Below are 17,917 nucleotides of genomic sequence, written 5' to 3'. Positions count from 1 at the left end.
ACGTTCCATTTCTGAAATTAGAAATACTATTTAATCAGAAAATCAAATTGGAAAAAAGTTATGGAGAGAAGAGTCTTTGTGAGCGGAAACAGCAATTTATTGCAGCAAGCTCACCTACTGCAATACATTTCTACATCACATGTCTGTGTGTGTGTGTGTGTGCGTGTGTGCGTGTGTGTGTGCGCGTGCGCGCACGCGTGTGTGTGTATGCACGTGAAACTGACTGGTATTTTAAGTAGCTTGCCTTGCACATATTCATACTCAAACACAAAGAAACATACGCTGAACCTTTTATTTTTATTGTAGATCCTCCACAAGATAACGGTGGCTCAGAAATCTTGACATACCTCTTGGAGATTTCAGAAGGCAGTTCTGAGGGTGAGACACACTTCTTCCCATGTGTCTCAACACATCACATGTGTATCAACAACCAAACTCAACTCAAAGCCCTGATGATTATCACTGTACTATAACCATATCAGGACACTCAGGCCTAGATGTACTAAGAATTACAGGCAAATTACTGCCTGTTTCTGACGCTTTTTGCACATTAAAGCATGGCATCGTATGTACAAAACTGATCGTACGTGGATCAAGGCGCATTTTTCGTGCCACTGCAGTACAGAATGGCTATCTGCACTCTTCCTACTGATGCTATGCATTTATGGGAGGGCGAGGGAAAAGTTGGAGTATCGCGCAAATACAGGGGAGGAGAAGTGCTAATAGCTATTGATTAGGCATTCTGCCATATGTATGAAAACAGATCACGTTTGTTTTGCAGTGAAAAACTTCCGCCTGTTAAAGGCAGGTGTAATCCAAATTGTGGTTAAATGCGTCAATTAGAGAAATTTGTGTTTTCCTCATTGTACTATGTCAAAAGCAGCCTTAACTTTTGTTTGCCTTTCTAATGTTATATGAGCGCTGTTACGTATTGAAGTGACAGCTTATATATAAGTAAATTCCATGCAATATGGCAAAGCACAGCGTCTGCTTTCTGCTCATAGAAAAACTTGGTATTGGCGCCTTCTTTGTACATCTGGCCCTCAGCCCCAAACAATGGTTAAGTTGGCTATTGGATTGTTGTTCGCTGGTTCTAGTTTAGAATCTGGCCTTGCTTAGGTAGAAAGTCCTAGACAAACACTAGGAGTGGTGATCAAGGGCACCTCACTGTTAGAGATTCTGAGGACAAGCACAGGTCCAGTATCAGGGCTTACATGAGTAACCTTTGATCCGTGTGTGTCTCCTAGCCAACCAGTGGGACATTGCTTACAGTGGGCCGGCCACGGAGTGTGAGTGCGATCACTTGAAACCTGGCACTTTGTACAGACTGCGTATCTGCAGTATCAGCACCGGAGGACACAGCCCGGTAGGTTCCTCTCAGACCAAGTGCATTGTGGGATATGCATGGCAGGGTTGTGTGGGTACTCTCTCTGTGTGCTTGTCTTAGATGAAGATGGTGTTGAATTGAATTGCTGTGTCACTGTCCTCTTCTTGCTGTGTGTGTGTGTGTGTGTGTGTGTGTGTGTGTGTGTGTGTGTGTGTGTGTGTGTGTGTGTGTGTGTGTGTGTGTGTGTGTGTGTGTGTGTGTGTGTGTGTGTGTGTGTGTGTGTGTATGTGCGCGCGCGTGCACAGTGTTCTGAGAGTGTGCCGGTCCGCACGTTAAGTGTGGCTCCAGGACCCTGCCAGGCTCCACGCATCGTGGGCAAAGCCAAGCACAAGGAAGTGCAGTTACAATGGGGTAAGTGTTTACCTGCTGAAACGCCTCAGCACCAGCTCGTTCAGTCAGACATGCATACACCCTCCCAATCACATCGGCAGACTGCAGCTTTAAGAGCTCTGAGCTCATCAGGCTATCAGGTGCATCATCTACTCCAGAACCTTTCAGAAAATGTTGAACAATTTCTCAATCATACACCCCCACACACAAACACGTATACACCAATACACACACACACACACACACACACACACACACACACACACCTAACACTGATTTAGCAGAACAACCCAGAAGGCACTACCAACTCACCCCCAGCACCCACACAATATAAATGGTTTTCCATCTTTGTCTGTAATTGGTTTTAATTGTTGTGATGTGGGTCTGCAGAGATGACTCAGGCGTCACCACCACAACACACTCCTACGTTTCCACAGCAGTAGGCAGTTCAGAAGCCTGTGAGTGGGTCTGTAAGAGTCAAGGCCCATTGACAACAGTAACGACAGCTATGGGTCTGTTGACATCTGGTTTTAGTATGGTTCTCGGATGATCCAATCACAAGTGATCAGCCGAGAAACATCGCTGTTTAGACACATATTCAAGGTGTACAGCCAGAGATGTTGCTGACCACTTGTGTTTAGATTCCACTATTGCCAATGTCACATTCATTATAACTCCCATTGCCTGGGACGCACCAGAAAGCATTCACCACAAAAGATAAGTGGTCAATTGCGTCTCAGGCCACCTCGGCAAGTGGTTTGAGTGATCGGATCACAGTGTGTCTTGGTGATTGTTTGCAGTTGTATTTAGAACTGACCACTTGTGGAGGAAAACCTTCAGGCATCTGGGAGCAGGGCAGCTCTGACGTGTGTGCCTTCACCAGCGGTTTACAGATTTACAGCCAATTTCTTTGTTGTTTGTTTGTTAGGTTTTTTTTGTTTGTGTGTGTGATAGAGTGACCCACACTGTCACTATGTTTATAGTTAATTATGTTTTTTGGCATGTTTTTTCATTGTAGGTGGCATGTTCCTTTGGCAAAGTGCATAGATTCTGTTACTGTTATTTTTCTGCCAGTGATGGTGTTATTATTTCAACTGCAGGTTCTTTGATTTAGTTTGTGTAGTTGCGCTGGAGGCGCAAGAAGGGGCGTGTGCCCCTGGGTACCCAAATTGGCTGATTAGCCTAATAAGGAGCAGGCCTGTTTTTTCAATTAGGGGAGGTCACCTGATCACTTTAAATCCCTGTGGAGGGAGAAGGTGAGTCCTCTGGATTGCACATGTTGTGCGTACCTGACACTGCTGTGAGTGTTTAGGAAGATGCGGTTATTTACAGTCAAATGTTTGACTCCGCGTTTCTTTGTATTTTGTCTAGTCTAAAAGTCATTGTTTTCTTTGTAATTAATATAGATTACTTTTCACGGGTGTTTTCGGAGTATATCCGCTGATGCAATAAACCTTTTTACACCAAAACCTGTCTGCTTCTCCTGGACCACGAGGCTACATTCCCACAGTGTGTTTGCTTCTGTTATCAAAGACATATGGCATAGGTAAGCAAAGTGGATCGGAGCTTTGCAGCAGGAAGTGCAGAGACAGGATAGATGTGCTGCCTTCAGTTTCATTTGCATTCGGAAATGAATACAGAAAATACAGTGACTCTAAAAGAGGCATCAGCAATATTTCTACACTTTTACACCCACAATGCAAATCAGTGCAGACCAAGGATAGCGCTAGCAACAGAAATGCAGAGACAGCATCCCAAAATGTGTTGGTGAATTTATGACCTGACATGATTTTGTCATCATCCAATTACTCCACATTACACTTACATTATTCTGAGCCACACATTTTACATTTTACAGCAGATCCAGTATCCCCCTCCACAAACAACCCCCTTAAACAGTCACTCATCTCTCTCTCTCTCTCTCTCTCTCTCTCTCTCTCTCTCTCTCTCTCTCTCTCTCTCTCTCTCGCTCGCTCGCTCTCTCCCAGAGTGTCCGTCTTCTGAGGGCTCTTGCGAGGTGACCGAGTACAGTCTGGTGATGAGCGGAGGCGAGGGCGAGGACGAGGGGGTGGAGGCTGCGGAGGTCTACCATGGCCCGGAGCTGGAGTGCACAGTGGGCAGCCTGCTCCCCGGCGCCACCTACAGCTTCCGCCTGCACGCTGCCAACGAGGCTGGGGTGAGCTCCTCATATTACACACATGCCAGATGCCACACACACACCACACACACGCTGTGCCCTGCCCTGCCGTTTCACACACTCTCTTTCCTCTGGCCTCGGACTGCTGCTCGTAGTTCTAACTCTGCAGTAAGCAGAAAGTCAAATGAAAATATACATACAAGTGTAAAAAGCTATAGAAAATGAATATGTAAAATCAGGTAGTTATAAAGGTATAACACTAAGGGCCCTATCATGACGCGTCACTCGTCAAAAGCTTATTCAAATTTAGTAGGATGTCCAGTCCACATTGGGAGTGTTTTCGTTATCAAACGTCGAGCACATGGCGCAACAAGGTGTTCCTTGGTTTCTTAATCAGTCATGGGTGTGTTTGGGGCAAAACATCAGTTAAACCAATGAGAATGACATCTGTCATTCCCTTTAACGGCACAAAGCGCAACGTCAAAGAATGCATCAGTATTTTGACAGTCAACGGCACATTTAAAGGAGGCTGCTTGTGAGACTATATGGAATAGTCATTCCACTAAACCATGCTTTACTAAAACCTAGCTTAGCCTTCACACATTTGCAGTCGTCTATTATTTGAACTCATTGGCAAAGTGAAACTAACTTCACCATGGTGTCAGTCAACGACAAGACAGATATATGCAGTAAGTTACTTTCACTATTGACTGACAATGGGTTACCATCGAAAACATAGGCTGGAAAAAGCAACACTTACTCTAATATTGCTCAAATGACTGAATAAAACAACATTTATCCTGCAGAGGAGTTGCTTATATCTCGTGACAGTGCGTCTTCAGCTGTGCTCCATACGTGTCTCTCACCTCTCCCCTAATCACTTTTAACTGTCATTACCAATTAGCAAATGATGGTGAATAACTACTCATCATGAGATGTACAGTATTTCGTAATATCTTTATTCTAATTATGATTCCCATTGTAATCCTGCAATTTGTAATGTTTTGCATGGACGTGCACTGGTGTGCGTTCATGGATGATAGAAGGATGGTGCGTGCACCCGCCAATATGACAGTTGACAATGCGCTCTTAAAATAACATATAAACAAATCGCCATAGACTTCTGACCAGGTGTACAATAGCGATTTTTAGACAATGTGCTAGGCCACTCCCTAGGTTGTTAATTGCCACACCCCTGGGCGCATTGTTAATAAACGTGGAAAATAAGAAAGTAAACTTTGCGCTGGGTGGAAAGCGAGTTTTACGCCATGTGCCAGGGTGCAAGATAGGGCCCAGACAATGCTAAGCTAGCAAGTTAGTACGAAAACACACTGCGTTGATGAGCACAGCGTTTTGGATGGTCCCGAGTGGTTCACACAAGTCCAAATGAAACACATTTAGATACATTAGGCTCTGGACCTGCTCCTGGCTGGAACGTGGTCCAAGAACACGGCCTTTGGCACTTGTGGTAACTAATGAAGCACACTTGCAGAAAGGCACCGTGCCCCGTGCTTTGGCACTTGTGATAACTAATGTAGCACACCTACAGGAAGGCACCGTCCCCCGTGCTTTGGCACTTGTGTTAACTAATGTAGCACACCTACAGGAAGGCACCGTCCCCCGTGCCAGACTCCACTCCTGCATTCAGAGCAGGTGCGCCTGACTGCTGCACCACACGCCTGTCTACCTCATCACAGCTGTGTTTATTCTGGATTGGTGTTTGTTTTCAGCGCTGGGTCCTAAACCGATAAGCAGAGTTGCTGTGGGATTTGAGACCTATCTCTTTTCCAGCCGCTGCTGTTTGTTGTTCTCCTCTCCTCCTCCTCCTCAATAAGATATTGTGAAGCCTTGCTTTGTGGATTAGCACACCATCGTCTGGAGTCAAAGCCTGAAGCTGGCTCGGCTTTTTCCACTGTCAACAAATATAAGCATAAACAAGCATCAATTTATTTGATGTAGCATAGCGCAATAAACAAGTGCTTTGTACCATCTACAGTGCATGTCAAACAATGTACCAGTAATATGTTTTAATGGCCTCCCCCTCCTTCCACAGTATGGACCTTTCTCTGAAGCCACGGAGGTGACGACTGCCGCAGGGCCTCCAGGGCAGTGTGGGGCGCCAACTCTCACCCTCACGTCCAGCACAGGTGTCATGGTGAGCTGGGAGGTACGTCTGACCAAATTGATGATTATATACAATATGTAACTAAAACAAGCTCGTCAACAAAACTTAGCAACCAACTAGCTCATCAACAAAAGCATCTCATCTACAAAGCTTCTCATCAAAGCATCCTGACTAATGTGTTTGTCTTGATGCTTGCCTTGCCTTGTTGACACACAGATCCGTTGTGTGTTTCTGTTTGTTTACTTGCCAAATTAGCACTCCCTGGTATAACATCACTGATAGACAAAACAATTGAAACAATAGCATTCATTTGTTTGATGATGATTCATTATCACTCAGCACTGTAACTTAACATAAACACATGCTTTCCATGCATTTCCATGACAGTCCTTTTCACATAACGACACAATACACAGTGCATTACATGTACTGTAACAACACAGTACTTAGTGGCTCACAAAGAAGTCAGATGAACACAAAAGCATAAGGCTGCCTAAAATGTCCTATCTAAAGCACTCTTACATTCTTTTGAAGACTTTAGTACTGTTTCCAAAATCAAATTATGATTTTTTTTGATAGTTAGAGCGAGCTTTTAAAAGAGGATGTTAAAGTCCTGTAGGGATTCCTGCTGATTGACAAATCCATCAGAAAACTTTTGGGTTGGTCAGTGGCCTCAGAGTCTCTGCTTCTCTGAACACATTGAATATGAACAAAGTGACAAGTCACCTCTATAATCCAAACCATAAACCTTAATACCAAATGTTTAGTGGAGAGGCGCTCTGACAATACTACTCTGCCCTTCTAACAGTCTGCTGTGTGTGTGTTTGCATGTGTGTGTGTGTGTGTGTGTGTGTGTGTTTGCGTGTGTGTGTTTGCGTGTGTGTGTCTGTGCTTGTGTATGTGTATGTGTGTGTGTGCACTTGTGTATGTGTGTGTGTGTGTGTCCTCCAGAGTCCAGAGACCTCAGGTGTGGACATCTCTGAGTACCGTCTGGAGTGGGGCCGTGACGAGGAGCCCATGGAGATGATCTACTGCGGCAGCGGTACCCAGTGTGACATCTCAGACCTGGCCCCCGCCACACACTACTGCTGCAGACTGCAGGTAACCACTCACCTGGCCCCCGCCACACACTACTGCTGCAGACTGCAGGTAACCACTCACCTGGCCCCCGCCACACACTACTGCTGCAGACTGCAGGTAACCACTCACCTGGCCCCCGCCACACACTACTGCTGCAGACTGCAGATACTGACCCATTCATAAATGGATTTATAATTCAAGACAAAACGAGAGCACTGAATGCCACAAAATAATAATATTTCAGTTATGTTGTTTGCATAATTGTCGGAAGTCATAATTGATTTATTTGATTAATTGCATGGCCCTAACCTATGCCACACATCCAGCCAGCCTAATCCCTACTGCACTGCCACTCACGCTAACTGCTCATCAGTGCTAGCCGCTAATTACCTCTTCCTCTTGCTATCGCCTCTATTTTTCAAACCTACGAGTAGAGGGAGAAGACTTTTAGTTAGAGAAGTTCTGAAATTACAGATCAGTGCTGCTCCACTGGTGAGGAGTTCAAAGATCTTTGTCAGTTGTCAGGAATAACAGGAAGGATCAATCCTATTAGTCAGATCAGTCGCCTCTCTCTGAAGTGGGAATGGGCTACCTGCGTGGAAGACGTTAGACGTGGGAGGATTCTCAGGAGCGCCTAAGTGCTTGTCAGAACTACAAGTATCTGTCAGACTGAAGTGCTTTGTCTCAGAGAGCAGGAGTTCAAGTGGCTGCTACTTCTGAACCTCACGTGCCTCGTATTGCTCCCCATGGGGCTAAGGAAGTGAACCCAGCTCTACAGATGCTGGAATGGCTGTGTGCTGAGCCAGCTGTTCACCACTACTCGTTGGCCACCCAGCTAGGTCCAGCTAGGCCAGTTTGCCACCACGATTTACCTCCCACTGTGACAACAAGTGTTGGCAGGCCTTCAAATAAGTACTGCACAATGAATTGTTGTCCCCCATTACTAGAAACAAAGATAAAGTCTCTGGATTTCGATGCTGCCGATGAAGAATGGATTTGTGTGATTCATGTGAATTGTGACATTGATGTGTGTGACGCATGCATGCATCTCATGCAACAGTAAGTGGTTGAATCATTGTCAGAGCACTCAAGCAAAACCACCATAGGAGTCAAAAAAGAGCTAACAATGCTATTAAATAAGGCCCCAGTTCTGAAAGGCCACAGCCCTGATGAGTGTGTTTAGCTCCGATCCTCGGTGTGTGTGTCCTCCAGGCGGCCAACCAGGCGGGTGTGGGCCCCTACAGCGAGGCAGTGAGCTGCCAGACGCCGGCCAGCGCCCCGGAGGTGGTGTCAGGGCTGTGCGTGCTGGAGCAGGGTCCGGCCGGGGACTGCAGCGGGGACTACTGGCCTTCCAGCTGCCTGGCCCTGTGCTGGGACGAGCCCTGCTGCAACGGGGCGGAGATCGCCAGCTACGCGCTGCACCTGGGGGACAGGACCGTCAGCCTGGACGGCAGCGCCACCTCCCACGTCATCCAGCAACTGCAGCCGGACACAGAGTACAGGTGAGGACACTGCTTACAAACACACACACACACACACACACACACACACACACACACATACACACATATATACACACACACACACACACACACACACACACACACACACACACACACACACACACACATATACACACGCACACACACCACTCCCTTTGTTCCTCTCTCTCTCTATTCCTCACTCTCTCTCTCTCTCCCTTGCTCTTCCTAAACGTTTGTATGTGTATGTTATTGTGTGTTCTCATTTCATGAGTGTCCTTATTTCTTGCCCGCTCTGCGTGTGTCCACTGTCATTGCTATTGTCAAACTTGCTTGTTATGTAATTTGGCAGAGGGCTATCTGTGAAGCATGATTTTGTTTATGTCTTGTGGTAGATTGAGACTGCAGGGGGTTTGCTCTCCAGAGGCAGTCGGTCACTTTTGGTGCATAAAGAGTCTTTTGTTGCCTATACTTCATATTAACTAATTAAAATAATTTACTCCTAAATTGCCTGCTAAAAACGCCTATAGAATCCTATGGCATTCTAGACTAAATAACCTTATTTCCTGAGGGTTTTCTGAAAACATACTAAAAATTGTCAACGTCTACCAAAATTTAATATGTAAGCCTCTGTAGCACCTAGAAACATGAAATAAAAAGCATGCTGCACTACGCAGCATCCAGCGGGAGGGTCAATGTTGCGTCATGCAGCATCCAGCGCGAATGGGTTAATAGTGGGAGAAGCTGAACACTAAAAATGTTGTATCTCTATAGCATACATGTCTTAGGAGGAATATAGAATCAGTATAGTTCATGAATTCACAATGTTTGATGTATCAGGGTTTAATCTGTATGATTCATTGCAGTTTCTGAAAAAAACCTCTATTGATTCATGACTACAAATGTCTTAAATCCGATTGTAAAATGTACACCGGTACACTCAATACATGTTATACTTTTAGGCAGTACATCTGCAGTAAGTCACCAGTTTTATTGCTTATGTGCACAACTCTCTGAGAAAACCAGAAGGGAATCCTAGCCATTTATATTTAAGACTCCACTATATGCATACATTAAATGTATGTATGTAAAATGTATGTAAAATCAACAGATATTGAATTATTACAATTGGCAAAGGGTCATTCCATGTCAATTCAACCAGGGCCCACGCACAAATTCAGAAAAAAATTACCAGGTGTACAGTACCTATGTTACTCAGGAGACACACTGTAAAATTACTTTTATGTAAGATCAAAACTTTCCAAAATACAGCCAGTTTTACAGGGGGGGTGTCGATTTTGTTTGGCCTCTTTTTTTGTCAAAGTTCACAAGCCCATAGCACAAGAACTAAACTATATAGGAGGCTCAGATTTTACATGCTGGTATATAAATAGGACTAGTATGTAGCAAAATTGTCACATTTGGTCTGGATGATCCTGCATGGTTATAGCTGTCCCTCAAAGTTGATCAAAATATTTTATTGGAGTTTTTGGCTGGGCTCTGTTTAGGCCTTCAGTAGACATAATTCAACATTCAACATATAATTCAACATTCAACATTAAATTGTATTCAACATATTTGTATTCAACGTTTTTTTATATATATTTATTCTCCATGATCTCTTCTTTTTAAAAACACCAAATTTGACCTGTCTAATGCAAATCTTTCTTTTTTATTTTGCACCCTGAACATGGGCAAAATGCCCCATTGAGATCATTGTGTTTTGTATAGAGTGACCACAGGTGGCACTGAAATCACTGAATCACTGAAATTAAGAAGGATATCCTCACCCCTGCTCAGGCATTCTCAGATGATCACATCAAAGCAAAAATTGGCAAAAGGTTACTCAACATGACCAGAAATATTGAAGCATCTTCTCAGATCTTGCCTGAATGCTGTCTCTCCTTTATTATAGGCCCTGTGGGGTTGGGGAGGAACTCCTCACATGTTGTGGATTTACATCATTAAATTACTAAATAAATGTAACTCTAATCAATTCAGTGTTTGCAATCAGAATCTTGGTGATTACAAACAGGTTACATCCAAGTTGTTTATTTTCAGAAAAACTCAGCTAATATGTAGTATATGATATTCATAATGTACAGTTAATACCGTATTTTCCGGACTATAAGTCGCACCGGAGTATAAGTCGCACTAGTCAAAAAATGTTTCATGAAGAGGAAAAAAACATATATATAAATATATATATATATGTTGCACCTGAGTCGCAGGACCGGCCAAACTATGAAAAAAAGTGTGACTTATAGTCCGGAAAATACGGTACAGTATGTAGTATATGATGTTCATAATGTTGCTTGGCATCTTTTTGCAACTTAGACAGTCTTAATTAGGCTGCATCTGCTAATATAATTTTTTTAAGTGTTTTTAAAACTGAATCTCTTTTTACAATTTGTACTGCCTCTATGCCAATCAGAAAATAATCAAAAGTAGTAAAATGTAATAAGTTACATTACTTTGATGAAGTGCTGGATGCATTTTTAACCGGGTAGCTAGTAATATGTAGCCTACTGCATTCTAAAAGTGACCTTCCCAACTCTGAGGCCCTGGTACGGGGTGTTGGGCAGGTCGGCATATACAGCAACCCTCTTTTGGACTAAAATGTTGATCAATCGATAATCTTCTCCCATCATTACAGCAGCCGTGCCTAATGTAATCTGTAGAAAGGGCAGCTCCTGTTTTGGTGTGCTGTGCAAATGTCATACAGGAAAGCATTCCATTCGCAGATCTGCTTTTTTTTCTTCTTGTTGCCTTTGAATGATGCCCTCAGTCTCATCCTGACACTGGAGACACTTAAAGGGGATATTTCTGGTGTTGGTGCAGCACACACAGTCTGACACTTACTTTTTCTCAGTCTTCGCCCTCTTCAGCTTAAACTGACATCACTGTATGTGTCCCGACTCCCGAGATTGCCACTTACATTTTGAGAAAATACATTTCACTGACAGATGTTTCACTCTTCACTCTTCAAAAGCTAAATTAACACAAAGAAAGGGTTGATGTACTCCTTGGTGTCAATACTCAATGCCAGTAAAGCGATACCAAGTTAGTTAAAATCCGACTTAATCATGATTATGATCCTACCCGATCAACAACGTTACAGAGTGCAATATGAAGCACTCCGTGCCTGCTTTGGCAATGTCACAAGACTTCATTCTCAGTATTATAAGTCAGTGTATCATCAGAGTGAGTGTGAAGTTGTTATGTTAAGATAAAGAAACTGCACTGTGTTGCTTTTAGGGCGGTATGTCTGGGATACAGAGATGCAAGGATTTTATTTGTCACATACAGGATAGGGTCTATATGATGAGTCACAATGTTATGGTTTTTCCTGCATGCAGTATCTGTAGTCTTTATCTAAAACACACACACACACACACACACACACAAGCAATCAATTCTCTCAAATAAAAGAAAGGCATACACACAACATGTTGATATTGAATACAAGCCCTGTAGCTTAGTGAATGGGGTATGTGAGCTGTATGTTTTTCCCCAAACCTGGAAGTCAGCAAGCTTGTTCTCAGTGTAGGCTCTGATCAGCTGCTGAAACAGGTTTGGTAGTTTGGAAGCTGCATGGTCATGTAGTTAGTTAGCAGATATTGTGTTGTACACTAGACAGACAGATGTTAAAAGATTATTCTTTTAGATGGGAGGGTTGGGGTCTATGACATAGGGCCTAGAAAGAGTTTATGATGAACCTTCTTGCTTAGTTTAAATTGAAGCACGTCTGAAGAACCCTGAGGCCCCGTCCACACGGAGACGCTTTTTGGGTTAAACGCACAGGTTTTGCATCGTCTTGGCCGATCGCCCAAACGAATCCTGTAAACGCACTGCCCGAAACCGCACTTTTCTGAAACCTGGTCCCAGGGTGGAAAAATCTGAAACCATAGCCCTTGCGAGTTCGTTTGAACAGCGAAACTGCATAATTGCGTATTGATGATGTCATCGCCACACCTCAGCTGCCCTGGACTTGACACTTGGAAGTGACACACTTGCCTAACAATACTAGTTTTCATACATGACATTACCTATGATTACACTCAGTAGGATAAATATTACAACTAGTGCTGCGCAGCGCCAATAGCTTATCATGACTTGGTGGACTGAACAGTGTTTTTTTTCCTGTGTTTTCTTGATGCTTTCTAGCTACTGTCAGTGACGCGAGAGAACTAGTCAGAAGTTATAAGGGAAGTGCGGTGTAAGTTTAAATTAAGTTGTGCGTAGTGCCGGTGTCATTCATTTATTTTACATGTCTTACAACATAAATAAATGCATTCATCGTCTAGTGAAGTCAGATATGAGCATACGAACTCATTAGAACTCATGTTAAGCCTATGGTAGAGGCGCACTAAATGTGAATATATAATATATAGCAATATTATAAATGTGGCGACGGAATAGCCTAGAACTTGGGTAGGCCTAGCGTTTAGTAGCCTATGCATTTGCGGTGATAGCCAAAACTAATGTGATTCGCGGACTATCCTACAACCAGATTATTTGTACCTGCATTAGCCAAATCGTTGCTGTGTGTTGATTTTCTCCTGCTCCTCATTATTTCCAGATCTTTAATTGGTTGTTTTGCAGAGTTGCAGTCATTTACCTATACTTTGATCATTATACCAAACAGTTTTATAGAGGACACATAAGGAAATTTACTGGATATTTTGAGGATGCTTGATTTGTCTAGTCTAGCTCTTAGTTTAAGGGCAATGTCATTATTTTTGTTTCTCTATCAAGCGTTCTGAAACTTGACCTTCTCTGGTCACATAATTCAATAATTCATAATTCAATGGGTATCAACTGACATACACACAAATGAAATTGACACAAAATGACACTTATTTATCTGGGGACAAGAGTTAGGCTACTTTCATATTGAGTACATTACATAATCTTCCATTCCTCAAGGTCAGATGCCTTTTGTTTTTGGCTTGCCAAGACTAATTTACCTGAAGAGGGCTGTGAATCTTGATCTTGAAAGTGCAGATACATTAGGTTTGAACTGTTGTTTTGTTTGTGTGTGTGTGTGTGTGTGTGTGGTGTGTGTGGTGTGTGTGTGTGTGTGTGTGTGTGTGTGTGTGTGTGTGTTTAAGATATGTCTGGTTGACAGGAGTTATGATTTAGGTCTTTGTTCTCGATCATGAGTGCTAGTTTTACTCCGGCAGTTCTGTGAGTCATCATGACGAAGAAACTACTATTAACTAAAATGTCTGCCTGTGTTGGAAAAAAGACTGATTAGATAGTGACAGAGGCAGTGTGCTACTCTGAGGCTTTCAGTGCCAGTATAGACCCTTTCAAGAGAGTTCCATTATCAGCATCATAATTGACCCCACAAGACTTCCTTTTTAACATTCCATATGTTATCTTAATGTAGAGGAAGTAGATTGGGGCCCAAATAGAATGTTCAAGCATTGTTTTTGTTTACCTTGTTGAAAGGGTCCATATGGGTTTTCCACTGAAACTTCAGCTCATGCTTCATATCATGAAGTCCGGTCCCCTTAGCATGCCCATGTCTCTGAGGTCAGTCCTTTGTCATTGCTATGGGAGCTCATCTCTGTGTGTCCCCCTCTCTACACAGCATCCAGATCCAGGCGGTGAATGAGGTGGGCGCCGGCCCCCTGAGTGCCCCCCTGGTGGCCTGCACCCGTCCGCTGCCCCCTGCTCCCCCCAGGCTGGAGTGCGTGGCCCCCGGGCCCTTGAGCCTGAAGCTGCGCTGGGGAGAGAACAGCAGCAGCAGCAAGAGCCTGCTCAGCACCGAGCTCACCTACAACCTGCAGATGGAGGACAAGACGGGCAGGTGAGGCAGACTCGGAGGGGCCTACACACACACACACACACACATGCAGACAGACACACACACACACACACACACACACACACACACACACACATGCAAACAGACAGGCACACTCACACACACACACATACACATGCAGACACACACACACACACACACACACACACACACACACACACACACACACACACACACAGACAGACAGACACACATACACACACTCACACACACACACACAGACACACACACACACACACACACACACACACAATTAATTGTGCTAACTAAGAATGCAAGTGCTTGTTTAAAATGTCTAGAAACTAAAAATAGAAATCTAAAACAAAAATAGAGCAAAAAAGCGATCTGTTCAAGTAGTAATTTTGCGCTGAGTTGCCCTGCAAAGCAGGAGCAGTGATTTAATGGAGAGGTGAGATTGTGTTTCCTGGCTGGGGAGGCGCTCTGGCACACATGATGAGTGCTTATGGCATCAGACAGATGGAGAGCTAATGAAGTCGGAATTAGCGCCATAACAACAGCGCTATCCACTCCTTTCACTTTTCAAAGGTGCCCTCTGCTCTCTCTGCCAGCGTCAGGCCCAGGGGACCAGTAGCAGTCACCTTAAACATACGTCCACTTTCCCCAATTTACCCACTCTTATGAGCTATTAGGTCCTGATTGAAATGTTTTGGCGTGTAGAGAAAGGCATTCATCTTTATAAAAATAGGGCTTGTTCAGACCGTTGTCTGTTCTGTCTGCCTGTTTGTTTAGCAGTACATACTTTGCTGATTCTCAGAGATGGTTATCATTCTCTTCCTGGAAGATGGAATCTCAGCAAATGAATTAATTAACCTTTATTTGGAAATAGCAGGTGATGTCTTTACATAAATGTGTTTTCTCCATGCTTCAAAATGAAGTTCTCTAGCAGTTGATAATGCACATAATGTAGCCTACTAACATTTTACTCGTGTTTCTGCAAAGTTACGTAACAATGATTGTGCCCTTATCTTCAGGTCACGGACATGATACAATGTTAAGTGCCGTTCACACCAGGAATTATAACTATAAACAGAACTATAAAGAGAACTATAACTATAACAATAAAAGCGTCCACACTGTCCAACGATAAAAGTCTCTCCTGGTGTTGATGAATGTGATGTCTAAAATTTGATAGATTCTGATTGGCTGTCACCTTTTTATCGTTCTTAAAATAGCTTTGGAAGAGATCCCTGTGATATCATTCTTCATGTATTATGTCGTTATCGTTATAGTTTATGTGTGGACTTTGTTAGTCATATTAGCTAGAACAATACTTTTTTGCTGTAATCATCTGCAGAGGAACAGGAATTAAGAAATACAATGCCCCCCCCCCACACACACACTCCTAAAAGGAAATGAATAATGCATAGAGCTTTCCTCCTTTTTGCCTGTAATTACATAAAACGAGTTAATCTCAGTTAAATGGGACTGGACAGCCAGGCCAGCACAGAAAATAGAGACAAAATGTGAAAAACGTTCAAGTGGACAATGAATCCGTTTTTCGGGTTTTCAAGTGGACAATGAATCAGTTCGGGTTTTATATAGCATTAATATTCTTCCATATAATAGAGATTCGCCATGTCTTTAGAAGTGCATTCTTCATCAAACGCTAGAGTGCAGCTTGGGAAAATGGCCCAGTCACTATTTGACTGTTTGTCTAGAAACTATCTTTCTTTCTTTCTTTCTTTCTTTCTTTCTTTCTTTCTTTCTTTCTTTCTTTTTTCTCTCTGTTTTGTCCCTTTGCCCTGTTTTTATCTGCCAAACCTCCATTTTCAAATGTTAAAGGGGAAACTCAGGTCTAACAACAATCTAGGGTCTATTTTTGGATGATAACAAATGTACATTTTTGTTTGGTACTAAAATGACGTCAGTTGGTGCAGTTTTATGTAAGATGAAAATATTTAACTGAATAACATACAGCATAGCCTATTCCATAGGGCAGCGTCACTATGTCAGAGTAAACAAGTTAATAAATGGGAGCAGGCTATACATCGGAATGCATTTGTTTTCTTCATTCTTCCTTTGGATTAAAGCACAAACTGATTCTGATTCACTGGGCTGTTGGGCCCCTTGTGGGACCTCAACCTGTAGACACCAGTATGTACCTGAAATTTAGTATATTCTGACATGATAAATTAATGTGTAATATAAACTGAGGTTTATTTTAAGTTTTTCTTATTTTTTATACACAATGTGTGTTAGACAAAATCCATTATTGTATATTATTTTTCTTACATTTGCCTGGATACATGGACCCATATTGAGCACTCCAGGCTTGCGAATGGCATTTATTCCTAGTCTAGTTCCTAGTTATTCCTAGATTAAATACACAGGATTTCCCAGTGTCCTCACTTATCGGAGTCAGCTTCTTGCATCCACTTCATCAAGCCAAATGTCTCTCATCAACTACAGTATTAACTAAATGAAGACCCCGCAGGGCTCCTATTAAATGCATCATTAAAAGACAGCTGTCCCTTGTTTTTGTTTACGCAGCCTTATTTGCTGCTGTGTTTGTTTTATATAGCTGGCATGTGGTTACCAGTGATGCCCAGCTGTGGTGCATGGCCAGTAATGGAGATGGCATGAGGCGGTCACACTGCCTTTGCCAGTCTAGACAAGGGTCATTACTCAAAACAAACAAACAGGCTGTCGGAGACTGATGAACACGCACACACACACACACACACATTCACACAAATATACACATTTACAAATAGACACTCACACAGAATCTGGAATCTGTCTCTCTTTCTCTCTCTCTCTCTCTTTCTCTCTCTCTCTCACCTCACACACACACACACACACACACATAAATGTACACATTTACAAATAGACAGAATCTGGCTTCTCTCTCTCTTTCACTCTCGCTCCCTCTCTCTCTGTCTTGTCTCTCTCTCTCTCTCTACTCTCAGTAATCTAGCAATGATAACAGTACACTCAGGGGCGCAGCTACCCATTTTTTGAAGGGTATGCAACAACAAATTGCCCCCCCCCCCAAAACAAACACAAAACACAAACACTAAAGTAAAACAAAAGGCCAATAATGTATTACACATCATTATTTTTTAAGAAATTCTGCCGATTTGAACTTGGAAGTTGTTAAATGTCGCATTGTCACTTTAAGAGAGTCTATACGGTTCTCATGATGTCCTTTTGCCAGCTGTTGCTCACAAAGGATAAGGCTGATCCAACTCTAGCCTTTGTTTGCGCCACATTGACAGCACATATTAAGTTATTACAAGGAGTCTTCATTGTTAGGAAATGGAAACATGTAATGAGTTGTTGCTAGTGTGACATTTCTGTTTGCAGTTTGCCATTAAAAGTGCAGTACTGTATGAGCATGGTAGCCAGCTATCTGAATGGAATAGGCTATGATTCAATCGCCATATGCTTATAGCAAACGCTAGTTAGTCTGGTAGCATGAATAACATGAACATGAAACGTGTGCCTCCAAGTTCAGATGTCACACTTTAAATCCTACCTGTTGCTTTTCACCATCCACTTATTTATCTTATCTTTTTCC

At 42.9% G+C, this 17,917-nt stretch overlaps 1 protein-coding gene across 1 annotated transcript in view; it reads left to right on the top strand.

The window, feature by feature from the left end:
- fndc3ba (fibronectin type III domain containing 3Ba) overlaps positions 1-17,917 on the top strand; it is a 128,561-nt gene that overhangs the window by 97,223 nt on the left and 13,421 nt on the right. Inside the window, exons 16-23 of the mRNA XM_076294299.1 lie at positions 307-378; positions 1,248-1,366; positions 1,633-1,738; positions 3,706-3,893; positions 5,908-6,021; positions 6,931-7,080; positions 8,272-8,561; positions 14,140-14,358. Of these exons, the coding sequence (XP_076150414.1) occupies positions 307-378; positions 1,248-1,366; positions 1,633-1,738; positions 3,706-3,893; positions 5,908-6,021; positions 6,931-7,080; positions 8,272-8,561; positions 14,140-14,358 (1,258 nt within the window). The remainder of the gene's footprint in view (positions 1-306; positions 379-1,247; positions 1,367-1,632; positions 1,739-3,705; positions 3,894-5,907; positions 6,022-6,930; positions 7,081-8,271; positions 8,562-14,139; positions 14,359-17,917) is intronic.

This window comes from Alosa pseudoharengus, unplaced genomic scaffold (assembly GCF_046254945.1).
Source record: "Alosa pseudoharengus isolate Yale_2024_CS ecotype anadromous, Long Island Sound unplaced genomic scaffold, YU_APseudo_1.1 YU_APseudo_1.1_scf_2, whole genome shotgun sequence".
Lineage (NCBI taxonomy): Eukaryota > Metazoa > Chordata > Actinopteri > Clupeiformes > Clupeidae > Alosa > Alosa pseudoharengus.
This window is presented reverse-complemented; position numbering and strand designations above follow the sequence as displayed.